This window comes from Cynocephalus volans, chromosome 1 (assembly GCF_027409185.1).
Source record: "Cynocephalus volans isolate mCynVol1 chromosome 1, mCynVol1.pri, whole genome shotgun sequence".
Classification (NCBI taxonomy): Eukaryota; Metazoa; Chordata; class Mammalia; order Dermoptera; family Cynocephalidae; genus Cynocephalus; species Cynocephalus volans.
In genome coordinates, this window is record NC_084460.1 from 205413985 (window position 1) to 205428787 (window position 14803).

The 14803-nt window shown below is 41.5% G+C and overlaps 1 protein-coding gene across 1 annotated transcript in view; it reads left to right on the forward strand.

Moving 5' to 3' along the window:
- The window catches only part of MGAT5 (alpha-1,6-mannosylglycoprotein 6-beta-N-acetylglucosaminyltransferase), a 206891-nt gene that overhangs the window by 160053 nt on the left and 32035 nt on the right, over nucleotides 1-14803 (forward strand). Inside the window, exon 12 of the mRNA XM_063107231.1 lies at nucleotides 6740-6886. Within this exon, the coding sequence (XP_062963301.1) occupies nucleotides 6740-6886 (147 nt within the window). The remainder of the gene's footprint in view (nucleotides 1-6739; nucleotides 6887-14803) is intronic.

Here is a 14803-nt window from a genome sequence, read left to right on the forward strand (position 1 = left end):
CACCTTCCTAGTTTTAACCTCTCTATGTCCACCTCCCACAATCTTCCCTTGGGAAGCTCCTTACTGTATACCCGATATTGCATAAGGAATGCACATCCTGCACTGGGACAGAGGAGCGTCTAGAGCCCACCAGAGTGATTTGTGAGCCAGACCAGGTACCTCCCTTTATACAGTTGAGAACAAATTCTGCCTGTGGAGAGCCAGAGGAAGCTACTGCTGCTGATGCCATTGCAGCACCCCTTTTCTCCCCAAACCTTTGGTCATTCCTCCCTCCAAGACTTGGGGGCCGTGACAGTCCTGTTTCCCTACCATGTAAGCTATCAGCTTACCTGTGGGACTCACCTAGAGACCTGGACAGTCTTGGCAGACATGCAGTATGTGCTGTTCTCATCCAATCTCGTCTTCATGACTGACCCCCTACCCTCAACACCCATCAACTGTGGCTCTTCCTACTGGGCTTTGATGTGGTTGAGAAACTGTTTCTCAGAAACCCAGGTGTAGTGGATTGAATTATGTTCCCCCAAAGCTCAGGCTTGAATTGTGTCCCCCAACTTTTATGTATTAGAAACTTAGCCTCCACTGTGACTGTTAAGAGGGTGAGAAATCCTATTATGGTAATTGAAAGGTGGAGCCTTGAAGAGGTGATTGAATTGTAGGACCATGGCGTAGTGAATGGATTAAAAAATGGTGTTCGGGGCATGGTTCTGAGGGCTTTAAAAGAAGAGAGTCTTTCTCTCTGCTTCCACCGTTTCGCAATGTGAGGCCTCTAGATCACTGTTGCCACCACCAGATGGACTTTGGACTTCCCAGTCTCAGAAACTGTAAGCAATACATTTCATTTTCTTATAAATTACCTTGTTCCAGGTATTTTGTTAAAAGCAACAGAAATAGACTTATACACCAGGGCTTGAGGCAGCCACCATTGTTGGAACCAGACTCTCATGCAGCTCCCTGAGGACAGAGGGGCTTGCTTGTTCTGTTCACAGGTACATCACCAGTGCCCAGAACAGTGCCTGGCTTATAGACGGCATTTAGATAACAGTACAAAGAATAAAGGAAGAAGTCCAGATGAAACCCATTGGCTATCTGGGACCTCGGGGCCATGCACTGGATCTCCAAGATCTCTCCAGCAAGGGATACTGCCGTTCTGATATTCCATGCCTGTCTGTCCATGATGTTTCCCATGTCTCCCTCTCTGAGTATGACAGCTCAAGGCTTATGAGGAGAGAACCATCCATCTTTCTTTTCTCTTTCAGATACTGGTTCCCATTCGCCCTCAGGCAGCTATCTCAAGTGGCTTTCATCCTAGTGAACAGTACCTTAAGTCATTTCTGTGCCATCTAGATGGGGAAAAAATTGCATGCGTGCATACACACAAGACACAAATATTCCTCTTTCCCACTCCCCCACCCATATACGAGGGTATTTCAAAAGTTTGTGGAAAAATAAAATTAAAAGGTAATACAAGTCTTTCCATGGGCTTTTTGAAGTACTTTCGTATTCCTCCTTTCCTCTCCCCCACCCATATGTGTACATAGAATGAAGAATGTATGGAGGTCTGACTGAGTAACCTCTCTGACTTCCAGAGCAAAAGCACATCCTCAAACCCAGATACACACAGCATGTCCATCCCCTCTGCATGAGACATTTGATTGGTGGAAAAATCTAATTACTAGTATTTATTCTCTTGTTCATTCACACAACAAATATGTATTAAGTGGTAGATGTATTCCAGGCCTTAGTCTAGCCATTCTGGATGCAGGGATGACTTGGGCAGTTTTGCCCAAAAGGAGCACACAGGTGTGCTGGAGGAAACAAACAGGTAAACAGATACCTGTAATGATGTGAAGAGTACACAGATAGAACTAGTAATGATACAAGATAATGATACCAACATAAAACCCCACCGTGATGCAGCAAGTAGGGCCAGCAGTTCAACTGTGTGAGAAGCTGAACTGTGACTTGGGAAGTCAGTGACCACTGTGGAGGACGGAAGCCAATGCCAGTCACACCATGGTGCACGTGACCATGGGCTTCATTATGACAGTAATGGCCACGTTCTCTACCCCTTAACATGTGCCAATGCTAAACTCTTTCATGAATTGTGACTCTTCATCACAGAAATCCTCTGATCTTGGATTGTTACAGCCCTGTTGTAATGAGGCAGAGACTGAGGCTTTGGTGGTGAGCAGCCTGGGTGCTGCCTCCCTGTCAGGCGCTGGGTCAGCCTCTGTGGAATGTGGGTGAGAGGAGCAGCCTGGGAAGTGATGTCTGAGCTGAGTTGTAGTGGTGAACACTTCAGGCTGGCCTGGCTGAAGATGTTCAGCCTCTACAGTTTTCAGTTTATTCAGATACTCCCACTCCCCCATCTCCAAGTTAATGAATTTCCAATGCAAAGGAAATACATTTGACTTTGTACTGGGGCTTTCAAATGAGCCAAACGCAGGAACTTATGATGTTGATGTTGTGGTTTGTGGTTCCATTTGTTTTGTTTCTGAAGGGTACTTAGGTCACTGGGTAGAGTCAGTGTGTCTGCCCAGGCGAGCTGGTCTCCAGGTCTCTGGCTTAGCAGCTGAGCTTGACAGAACTCTGGGCATTCACAAAGGCTTGACAAATATCATTGACTTTGCCTCCTCCACCCCTCTAGCTCTTCATAGAGAGTCTTCAGGTAGCGTGTGTCAGGGGCTTGTGGAGCCTATGCAAGGATACAGCCACCCTGGATGGGAGGGAATTTGTCCACTGTTAATCTCTGCAGCATCAGATGCATCATACAGAGGCAAAGAAATTTTCTCCAGACCCAGTCATCATATGAGTTCTTCTTAAAGATATAGAAGGGGTCCCCATTACCAGCAATATAATGATTCTCAATCATTGTGTGACAAGTAAGAAAGTGAAGCTTAGCAATGGCCTGTGGCTTGTGGGACTGGCTTTTGCTGTAAGCCATGTTGTCTCTTATCTCTCTTCTGATGAACACCCTCCCCTTTTTTTTAGTCCAGGTACTTAATGAAACAGTGAGAACTTACACATTCACATGCAGGTGCCGAACATCTTGTAAAAACCCACAAACACCTCCCACACACATAAACTTCAGCAGCTGTTTGAAGTTGCATGTGGATTTCAACTGGGGCGACTGTTTATTGAACGTTCAGTAAGTCCCTAGCCTTGAAACATCCTTTTTATGTAATATTTCATGTAATTCTCATGGCAACCCCATGAAATATCGTACTTTTATTTTCCCTACTTTACATATCAATAGACTGAGGTTTAGAGAGTTTGTGTTACCTTGACCAAGGTCTCATAACTAGAAAGGACAGATTGTAAATGGGTCTCACAGAATCCACAGACAAAGTCATCTAGCAATTTGCCACAATTACAGAACTAGAAAACAGTGGAGTCAGGACTTGAACCCTGGTCTCCATGACTGCAGAGCCTGTGCTGTTAATAACCATGTTGTCTAGGTCACTCTGTGCCAGTAATCGATTCACTAGATAAGCTAGAGGTTGATTGATCACTCAAACTCTCTCCTGAGCCTCCCCACCAACTTGGCTAATTATCACAAACCAAACTCATGGAATCTTCATAAGAACTAACTTTATCCATGTTTAAAGGATGCTTTGTGAAGAACTCCACTTAGAAGTTTAAGACAATTCCATTTCTCCTGTCACACAGAGGAGGACTCTGAGTGGTTTTACTAAACTCTTGGTCAAAGCGTAGGAAGGTCCCAAACCTGTACCATGAATAAAGCGTGTGGTACTTCTTCTGTTCTCTCTTGCTTAGCATTATTCAAAAATTTAATCTCAGAGCATGTAATCCCTCAGTTCTGAAATGCTCGTTGATAGATCTGGACCTGGAATATCCTCTTTAGATTCTGGGCTTCTGAAGGCCAGGCAGAGGATAAATAAAATATGGCCAGTGTTCTCCAGAAGAGTTAAGCCTTGGCACAGTGAATGCATTCTTGCAGTGTGTCTCTGGCCTCCATGCTAAGGAAATCTCTAAGTAGGCAGAATGATAGGGGGAGTGGGGAAGGAGGGAGAAAGCAATTTAGTGTGGTTAAGGTACCAGTGTGTGGCAAGGTTATACTTGTGGAAGTTTTTGGAGTGCTGTTTGGTGATCAACTCTGCCTACTCTGTTATTCAAACCTCAGATGTGCTATTTGACCTTAGTACATCTGCTCCATTGTAACGTCACAGGTAATGAGTATACAGGAAGCAAGAAAAAAATTTACAGAAGTGACCAAAAAAAATGTTATTTTGGTGTTTCCAAGTAATGCATTTCCTGCAATCCTAATTAGTGCGATGAGAAAACTCATTGCCAAAAAAATGGTGTGGTCTCTGCTTAAACTTCATTCTCAAACTAAGGGGCTTGGGAGGATTAGCCCAATGTGTTTATTTTACATATTCTGAGAGATTCTGGTGCCAGCAGGGCAGAAAAGATGGTGCAAATTGTTATTCAGATATAATTAAACCTAGGTCACATTCAAGTCCATTAAGCAACAGCCTCAAATCCTTTTAATTAATGGGTTCAGATTGGTTGGTCTGAAGAAGCTAATTAAATTTTTTTTTTCAAGATCTCCTGTTTAAATAGACAAGCACTGTGTTTCATACATTTCTTCCAGAGTTGTTCTTTGCGATTTTGGGTTGATGAAGATATCAGTGCTCCGTGGCAAGCCCTGATTTTCAGAGGTCAGGAAGCACTGTGGGCTCCAGGTCTCTGGCTAACCTGCGGAGACCCCCATCCAGCTCTTCTATTTTTTTTTTTTTTTTTTTTTTTTTACATCCAGCTCTTCTAGGACCTTTCTTCTCAGTCAGAAAGGTCTGGACTCCCAGTGGTATCCAGTGTCCAACCACAGTCTGATAGAGGTCATCTGTTTTGCCCTGGAGAGCCGGCACATCCTCTCCAAATCTGATGGCGAGGGCAGATTGTAGAGATCAAAAGCCTTATGGATTGTGATGCTGGCTCCTCATATTTAGTAAAGTTGGAATGTCTCAGGACTAGTGCCTCCCCCTACCCACACATGCCCAGGCCATACCCTATACTCATAAGCTCTCTCTGACAGTCTCATTCCTGTTAACTGTATAATAAGAATAAGATCCAGAGCAGAACCTACAGACGGTAGAAGAGATTTCCTTTTATCTTCCAGCTTCTGGACTGCTGCTCACCCCACTGGGCTCCAGTGGTTTTTCTGTCCAAGGGGAGATGACCCAGCCAGGAGTAGGAGCTCTGCTGGCCTCTCAAAGCCTTTTTTCTCTCCGGCTCCCTCCCCTGTGGACATCTCTGGCAGTGTGATTTCAAGGTTCACAGGAAATGAAAGGTTATCCCTCCAAAAAAAAAAACCCCAAAAAGTCAGTTGAGTACCCTATTCTATGCAAAATTAAAGTTAAAAGGATAGAGATAGGTTTTCTCTCCAGAAAACCTGAAAGTTTAGTGTTTTACTTCAGAATTCCTTCCAGAGCTACATGATGCTCAATATGTCAAACACAGGCCCTGCTTAGTGTCGGCCTGGTATTGAGTGCCCAGCACATACATTCTGTGTGTTCTGGTGTTGCCCAGGGAACCCAGCAGCTTGCACTTAGTGCTCTCCAGCAGAACCTTTCTAAGTAATCGTTCAGTTAAAACAACCACAAAGATAGAGCTGGGGAGAGGGCCTTGGGAAAGGAGAACCCAGTGGACAGCTAAATCCAGTTCAGCATCTCCCTCACTCCCAGGGCCTGGCTGTGTGTGTGTTCCTTGATGTGATGACAGAAGGAAACAATGCCCAGGGGCCCAGTTATCCTTTGTCACTGGATGTGCCTCTGGGGACTGGAGCGATTTCAGAACTGGCTCCTTGATGTGGGTAGGGAGAATGCACACTTTACCAAGCCTGGTTGGGCCCTGCCCATCAACAGCCTACAGTCTTCCAGCAGTGTGAAATATAGGCACAGGGGAGGGGATGCAGGGAGACATTTCTGGGCACTGTTAGTTCATTTTTAGTCCCAGGAATCAGCGCCACTGAACTGCAGCATGTCCCCTTTGTCCCGGCGGCTCCCAGCTGCTGCGGTTGCAGGGAGGACTCTGCAAGCAGGTTTTTGCTGCCATCTATTGTCTGCCTTAGGGAAAATGCATGGCTTGCTCGCTGGACTGGAAAGCAGCCTTGCAGATGGAGCAACTCACCACCCTCTCCCCACACTGAGGGGAAAATAAAAACCAAGATGTTGGTGTCCCCCAGTGAAAACCTCCTTATGAAAACCTGTGTTTACTGACCTACCATTGTTTTAAAGCAGTTCCATTTGAACTGTAATCAAACCGCCAAGTGACCTTTCTGTCCCTCCGCCCAGAGTCCTTGAAAGGGCCTGTTGTTCCTTTGGTTCAATGAAGAAACCTTCTGTTTAGTTAAGCAAGTGTTTTTCCAGTCATGTCTCCTCGTGAGTTACAGAAAGATTATTGTTGGGTCTTGATATTTGTTGTTGTTTTTCTTTTAAAATCCCAACCTCCCTTCCCCCTCATCACCCCCCAACACGTATTTCTTTACTCTCTCAGCAGAGAAGGAAAACAGCAGCTTCGTGAGGCTTTTAAAAGTCCCCAGTTATGTTTTTCAGATGGTGGTATAAGCCAACTTCTCTTTGCCCCACCCCCAGGGCCTGGGAACCTTCCAGAGTCTCTGAGGTATCCACACAGGAATGGACCACAGCATAGCCCCCTGGGAGCCAGGGGCCCCATCCTGACTGATGTGTTTATATGGTGTGCATTTTCTGTCTTACAGTTGTTTGTTGGACTTGGGTTCCCCTATGAGGGCCCGGCTCCCTTGGAGGCTATCGCAAATGGATGTGCTTTTCTGAATCCCAAGTTCAACCCACCCAAGAGCAGCAAAAACACAGACTTTTTCATTGGCAAGCCAACTCTGAGAGAGGTAAGTAAGCATCTATCAAAATCATTCTACTTGCCATAATATGAATAGTAGCTATTTATTGAGTACAAATGTAAGTTTTAACTTCATTTAACATGGTTAGGTCAGAGTGGGAGGGTGAGGAGGGGCTGATCCCGAGGCTCAGAGAGTTGAATGACTTGATCACATTTCCCTGCTAGTTACTGGCAGGGCCAGAATTTGAATCCACATCTGCATTCACAGAGTGAGGAATCTTTTCACTCTACCCCAACTCTGTCTTATTGTGGAACAAGCATCTAGACTTCTGATTATAGGTGAACTCTGATTTTCTGAACGTTTGGAGTTTAGGGAATGAGGAGATCAAGGTTAACAGATATTTCTGGAGAATGTTCTCTCCATGATGGGCTGTGGAGAATCAAAAGTGGGCTGTGAGGGTTCGCAAAGAACCATCAGCCTCAAGAGATAAGACGTAGCATGGGTGACTGAAGTAATGGGCCCGATTTTTCAGCCCACCTTCAGCAGGTGTCATCCTGAGAAGTAATCCTGCAATTGCTAGAACCATTTGCAGAAGCCATATTTGGATTGCCTTCAGTGGTCCTCTTGAAAATCCACAGTGGGTGATGAATCACCACTGAGGGTGGTTGGATTTGATTTGGGACAATAAACAAAATTCGTTTACAGTTAGTGTGAATGATCAAGCTGAGTGGTTCTGTATCTGGTCAGAAACAGGTGTTTGCAAGAAATCATAAGACTGATTTTCTTATTATCCTGTGTTGTTAGTAAGTGGCTCTGTGGGCTGCTTACAAAGAGGAAGTCATAGCAACATCCTTTCCATTTGGGGTCATCAACTGGGGCATTACACCAATGGGCAATCCTCCCATGACAGCAGCAATATAGAAGGACTGATTTTAAAGCATACGTTTTTCAATTCTGCTGCTTTTAAACCTTTCTGGGTCACTCTTCCTGATATCCATCCTGCAAATAGTATATAAAATGCATTTTGAATGATTATTCTTTATTGATCAGTCAGGAATCTTTCCGGTTAATAGAATCGATCATTTTGATAGTTCTTTTCTCTGACCCTTTCTATCATTGGTGAAATGGCCGAAGGAGATGGAGGAAGATCAACAAGATCCATAGATTTCCTTAAAAGGTTACCCTGTGGCCCAGATAACCTCTGACAAGATTAACTGTGTATTTGCCCGTGTGCTTTTTCCTTCTGCTGGTATAATAAGTTTGAATTATGCATTTGGGGGAATGTTTTCTTTTTAGAGGTCAGTTCATTCATTCATTCCTCAGTAATACTTAATGCACACCCGTGTGCCAGGTGCTGTGGGAGGGGGCTAGGGCACAGATATCAAGAACATTTAGTCTGCCATCGAAGAGCTTATTCTTTGGAAAGGTTTAAAAAGATACTCTAGCAGTGAGAACATCTTTATTTAGGAATCTGTTTCAGCATGTGACTGACTTCCTTGAAACTTTGGAGTTTAGTGTAGAAAATAGAATAATAAATCATTCCTAGGGTTTTTTGTTTATTTTTGACAAATAAAAATTGTATAGATTTGAGGCATACAACTTGATGTTTTGATATATGTATACATTGTGAAATGATCACCACAATCAAGCTAATTAACATATCCATCATCTTCAGAGAGCGTGGTGCTGACAACACCAAATCAAGGGTAAGGTCCCATTACCAGTCACCTTAAAAAAAAAAAAAAATCCATTACCTGATATAGATATAGATAGATAGATAGATAGATTGTGTGTGTGTGTGTGTGTGTGTGTGTGTGTGTGTGTGTGTGTGTGTGTGTTGTGTGTGTGTGGTGAGAACATTTAAGATCTACCCTCTTGGCAAATTTTAAGTATACAATACAGTATTGTTAACCATAGTCACAGTGCTCCAGAACTTACTCATCTCACATAACTCAAACTTTGTACCCTTTGACCAACATCTCCCCATTTCTCACCCCCCCACCCCACCCCACCCCCCGCCCCTAGCAGCCATTGGTCTGCTAAGTGCTTCTATGAGTTTGGCTATTTTAGATTCCACATGTGAGATCTTGCAGTATTTGTCTTTGTGTGTCTGGTTTACTTCACTTACCATAATGTCCTTCAGGTTTATCTATGTCACAGATGGCAGGATTTCCTTCTTTCTTCAGGCTAAATAATATTTCGATGGATGAATCATTTATCCATTCATCCATTGATAGACACCTAGGTTGCTTCCATATCTTGGCTATTGTGAATAATGCTGCAATGAACATGGGACTGCAGAAATCTCTTCCACATACTGATTTTAAATCTTTTGAACAAATACCCAGAAGTGAGATTGCTGGATCATAGTAGGGTAGTTCTATTTTTAATTTTTTGAGGAACCTCCATACTGTTTTCCATAATGGCTGTATTAATTGACATTTCCACCAACAGTATACAAGGGTTCCTTTTTTTACCACATCCTCTCCAACACTTGTTATCTTTTGTCTTTTTGATAAAGGCATTCTAACAGGCATGAGGTGATATCTCATAGTGGCTTTGATTTGCATGTTTCTGATTAACGATGTTGAACACCTTTTCACATATCTGTTGGCCTTTGGTATGACTTCTTTTGAGAAATATCTGTTTAGGTCCTTTGCCTATTTTTTCCATTGGGTTATTTGGGGGATTTGTTTGCTTGCTTGGTATTGAGTCATAGGAGTTCCTTATATATTTTGGATACTGGCCTCTTATCAGATATATGGCTTGCAATTCCATAGGTTACCTTTTCACTCTGCTTATTTATTTTGCTGTGCAGAAGCTTTTTTTGTTGCCTATGTTTTGTTGGCATTATATCCAAAAACTCATTGCCAATGACAAGAAGCTTTTTCCTTAGATTTTTTTTTGCTCATAGTTGTACTATTTCAAGTCTTAGATTTAAGCCTAATCCATTTTGATTTTTGGTGTGAGATAAGGATCCAGTTTCATTCTTCTGCATGTGGATATGCAGTTTTCTCAACACTATTGGTGAGACTGTATTTCCCCATTGAATGTTCTTGGCTCCCTTGTTGAAGATCAGTTGACTGTAAATGCGTGCATTTATTTCTGGGCTGTCTCTTATGTTCCATTGGTCTGTACGTCTGTTTTTATGCTGGAATCATCTATAGGTTTTTTATTTAGGTGTAGCAAATCTCTGAAGTTCTACATCTGCCCAAATTATGTATATCATTTGTAATTTTCCATGTTTTCATAACATAAAACTTACATTTAACCATTCTTAAGTATACAATTCACTGTCATTAAGTATCTTCACAATGTTGTGCAACCAGCTACTATTCATTTCCAGAACTTACTCATCGTCCCAAACAAAAAGTCTATACCCATTAAACACTAACTCCCCAATCTACCCTCCCACCAGCCCCTGATAACCTCTATTCTACCTTCTGTCTCTATAAATTTGCCTCTTCTAGGTACATTGTGTATGTGGAGTCATATAGTATTTGTCCTTTTGTGTCTGGTTTATTCACTTAGCATAATGTTTTCAAAGTTCATTCATGCTATAACATATGTCAGAATCTCATTCCTTTTTTAAGGCTGAATATTCCGTTGTATGTATATACCACATGTTGTTTATCCATTCATCTGTTGATGGACATTTGGGTTGTTTCCACATTTTGTCTATTGTGAATAATGCTACTATGAACATTGGTATACAAGTATCTGAGTCCCTGCCCTCAATTCTTTTAGGTATATGTGTACAAGTGGAATTGATAAAATTTACTTATTATTTATTTTGAAATAATTTTAGTTGTACAGAAGTTGCAAAAGCAATAGAGTTCAGGTATACCTTTCATCAGTTTCCTCTAATGGTAACATTTTACAAAACCACAGTGCAATGATCAAAATTAAAAAATTAACATTGGTACCGTCATATTATCTAAGCTACAGACTTTATTTGGACTTCACCAGTTTTTCCACCAAGATCCTTTTTCTGTCTCAGGGTCCAATCCAGGATTACAAATTGCATTTAATTGTCACATCTCCTTAGCTTCCCTCAAACTGTGACAGTTCTTTAGTCTTTCATTATCATTTATGACCTACTGGTCAGTTTTTGGTACACTGTCCCTTAGTTTGGATTTGACTGATGTTTTCTCATGATGAGTTTGACGTTACACATTTTTGTCAAGAATCCCACACATGTGCCCTTTTCAGCACATCATATGAAAGCATGATGTCAATATGTCTTATTACTAGTGATGTTAACCTTGATCACTTGCTGTAGGAAGTGTTTGCTAGGTTTCTGCTCTATAAAGTTACTATTTTTTCCCTGTCTTAAGGGAAAAACTTTAAGACTGTGCAAATATCCTATTTTTCCTCAGACTCTTGCCCCTGTATTTCTTACACCATATTGCAGTAGATCTGGTCTGTAATAGTTATCCTGTGGTGTTCTGATTGTGATTGTCTATTTCCCTCATCAGGGTTTTTTTTAATGCATGAAAAGCAGCAAAACCCACTTTTTTTTTTTTATTGCAGTTTCCATATACAAGCCTTTGGGAAATGATGAATCAAATTTATCTTGGACTAAGTTTGCAACCAGCACCTTTTTATTAATGCTTATTCTGAAGATTTTGATGACACTTTGTTGAAACTGAGTGATTTTTCCTGAAAAAAATTTTTGGACACTCTTAGACACAATCTAACCATAACCCAGTGAATGGTGTAATGTTACATAGATCAGATCAGCCAGTAACGAAGTTATTGAGAGAAGTAGGTTTACTGTTTTCTGTCAGTTGCCATCATTTAGTAATTTGCTTTTTGCTGAGGTCGGGGTGGGGTTGGGGGGGTTCATCCTTCATGGCATAAAAGAGAATGTGCTGGAGATCCTGCACCCTTCAGATGACTCCACCAGCCCTTAAGTGAGACTCCAATAGAAAGAAAATGTGGGATCCTTTCAGCCGTTGCTCAGCAAGTGACCTCACACAGAGAAACCCATCCGGCCTGGGCTCTAGAAGGGCAATTGGCAGGTGTTTGTAGTACTAGTTTGCTGCCTTGGGGGAATTTCTCAGGGCACATTTCCTGTTTTCCAGGTGTTCCAGGTTTGATATGAAAGAGTGATAAGACAGATAGATGCATAATCAGAAGTGCATAAAGAAATAGCTACATGAATTAAGGGAGGGAGTTAAGTGGCCCCCAAGGTCACTTTGCCTTATGTAAGAGGACAGGTTACATCTGATGTCCTTCTACTCCCAGCAGCATCAGACAGCTGTACCCAGATGCTTTCCACTTCCCACAAGAACCCAGGTCCCCCTAACCAAAGATGCCTTTAATTGACAGAGTTGTCAAAAGGTCTACAGATTTCTGAGGGTCAAAAATCCCTAGAAATTATCTTTTTTCCCACAGGGAATGGAAAAATTTTAACCAAAGTATACATAATTACAAAGCTATCTTTTTGTGCCCATGCAAATCTTTTGTGTTAAGAAACAATTGATCCATAAAGTGATCCATATCAATTGCATATGTCTTTGCCTTCATTTGAAGAAAATAGTCTAAATTTCTAAATGTGAGTTTAGCCCTGTTTTTATTTTTACATTGGACCAAGTTTTAAAACAATGATGTCTATTCAGAGGGGGAAAAGTTCCATAAAGCCATACATAATTTGGTTGGTTCAGGTTATATACTTTAATATAAATTGGGTTTTTATCTTCATATTGGGAAGCATATTAATAGGTTCATGATCATTATTCTGACATTTTATATACCATTAGAAGTTCTCTGGCTTCAGGGTGGTTTTTTGGGGTTTTTTTTTCCATAGAGAACTCATGTTCTCCTTGGCAATTTAATAGCCACTCTGAAGTAATGTCTCATATTTAATAAAATTTTCATTACTGTTACAAACTATACTCCAGTAAATCTACTGATTGATATACAGTGAAGTCGCTTAGATCAGACAGTTCTCAATAAATTAACAAGGAAAAACTTAGCATGCAAAGGGGGACTAATGAATCACAAAATGCCTTCCTCATAAAATTAAGTAACCCTCAATAAATGTCAGTGAATAAAAGGATAATGGCTCAGTCTTTCGTATTTTCCAGATGCTTAGAGCAACCTTGTAAATAAGCAGGACCTTAAAAAAGGAGGAGGGGAGAGAGGCTGCTGATAGGTAAATCACTAAATAGTGACATTGATGACAACTTGAATTTACCCTGATTCCATTGGAAGAACTAATTAGTTTGTTCTCCAGGCCACAAAATGAAAATGATGTGACATTTTGCTCATCTTCAGAAAAGGTCTAATAGAGGCATAAATTCATTTCTGGGATTTTTTCAGATTGGCAAATTTTAAGAACAATTCAAAGGACGATAGTTACATCAGACTTCTGTTCATCTTCGTCTTAACTCAGTGGCATCCTTTAAAATTGTCCTCTTCTTTTGTGTCCAAAGCTAATAAGTTAGTGAAGATCTGGATTTGAATTTTGCTCTGCTGCTTTCTGGCCATTTGGTCCTGGAGAAGTGAAAACCCCTCTAAACCTCAGAATCTTCATTGATACACAAGAAACCTGATAGATAAAGTATGCACAGGTGATTAGCGCCATGCCTGGCCCAGCTTGGGTCTTCGTGTCTTGAATCCAAAATATGTGCAGAGGAAAAAAACGGAAGTTTCCCCAGCTCTGTGGGCCTGCAGAGAGTCTGTAGCCTCTGTTGCTGACTGTAGAGCCAAGCAAAAGAAGAGGGCACATGTCAGAGGATGGAGAACTAAAGAGGCCAGCAAGGGGCATGACACTCTGGCAGGCGAAGCAGGAGCAGACACCAGGATGACCCGCAGCCTTGCAATCACTGATTTCCTTGAGTGTTTGCCAGAAAAGGCTCGCAGCTGGGCACAGGGCCTTGTGCTTTGGGTGCTGTGCCATGGGTTGTGCATGCATGCCACTGGTGTGGTAAGCCACGAAGAGTGGTGGCTAAGAGCAAGGTGGAGAGGTGCCTGCAAAGTCATCCAGTCCTCTGAGTATATTGAAGTCTGGAGAAAGAAGAAAAAAAGACAATCAGCCTGGCCTCTGAAGCAAAGGCTGCCAGACCCAACACCACCCTTTATAATAAGTATATTATAGCATCTACTTTTCTCTCCTGAAATGAAATTTATAGATAATATAACCTGTCTACATATGTAATTTCAAAAAATGAATCAGTCCCTAACTCTAATATAAAGGAGAAATAAAAGGAAAATTATTTCTAATAAAGCAATATATATTTCAGTATTATATAGCCAAGAACTTTGCTATGCCATACCCAACAAGTATTCTAGACGTTGCCATATCTCGTTCCTGCTCACAATGAAAGTTTGTATTTTAAAGGAATAAAACATTTTTTGTTTAAAATTGACACGAAAGAAGAGCTAAATATGAGAGTGTGTATATATGTGCGCATATACACACACACACACACACACACACACACACACACACACACACACACACACACAAAGGGGCTTCAAAAAGTTCACGGAAAGATTTGTATTATCTTTTAATTCTATTTTTCCAAGAACTTTTTGAAGTACCCTCATAATTGCCATTAATGTAATAGCTACAAATATAGGCCTATTTGGGTATATTTTACTGGAGACTCTGATACCCTGAGTGGCATTGAGTTTGCTACAGTGTTTTTTCCAAAATGGTGACAGCTCATTGGTGAAGTTCCAAATAAAACAGTATAAACATCCCTTGATTTACATAGTAATTATGTTCCTGGAAAATTCAATGTATATTTAAACTGTGTCTAAGAGTTAGATTCTGTAAGCCCACAAGAAAGCCCAGGGCATTCGAAAGTTGTGTGGGAAGTGAACAGTACTTCCTTGTACAGGACTAGGACTGTCTTGCACACCATGAGGCATTAGGTATACCCTATCCCCACCCACTGACTAGGGGTAGCACCCCGCAGTCATTGTAGTAACTGGAATTTCTCTCACAGATGT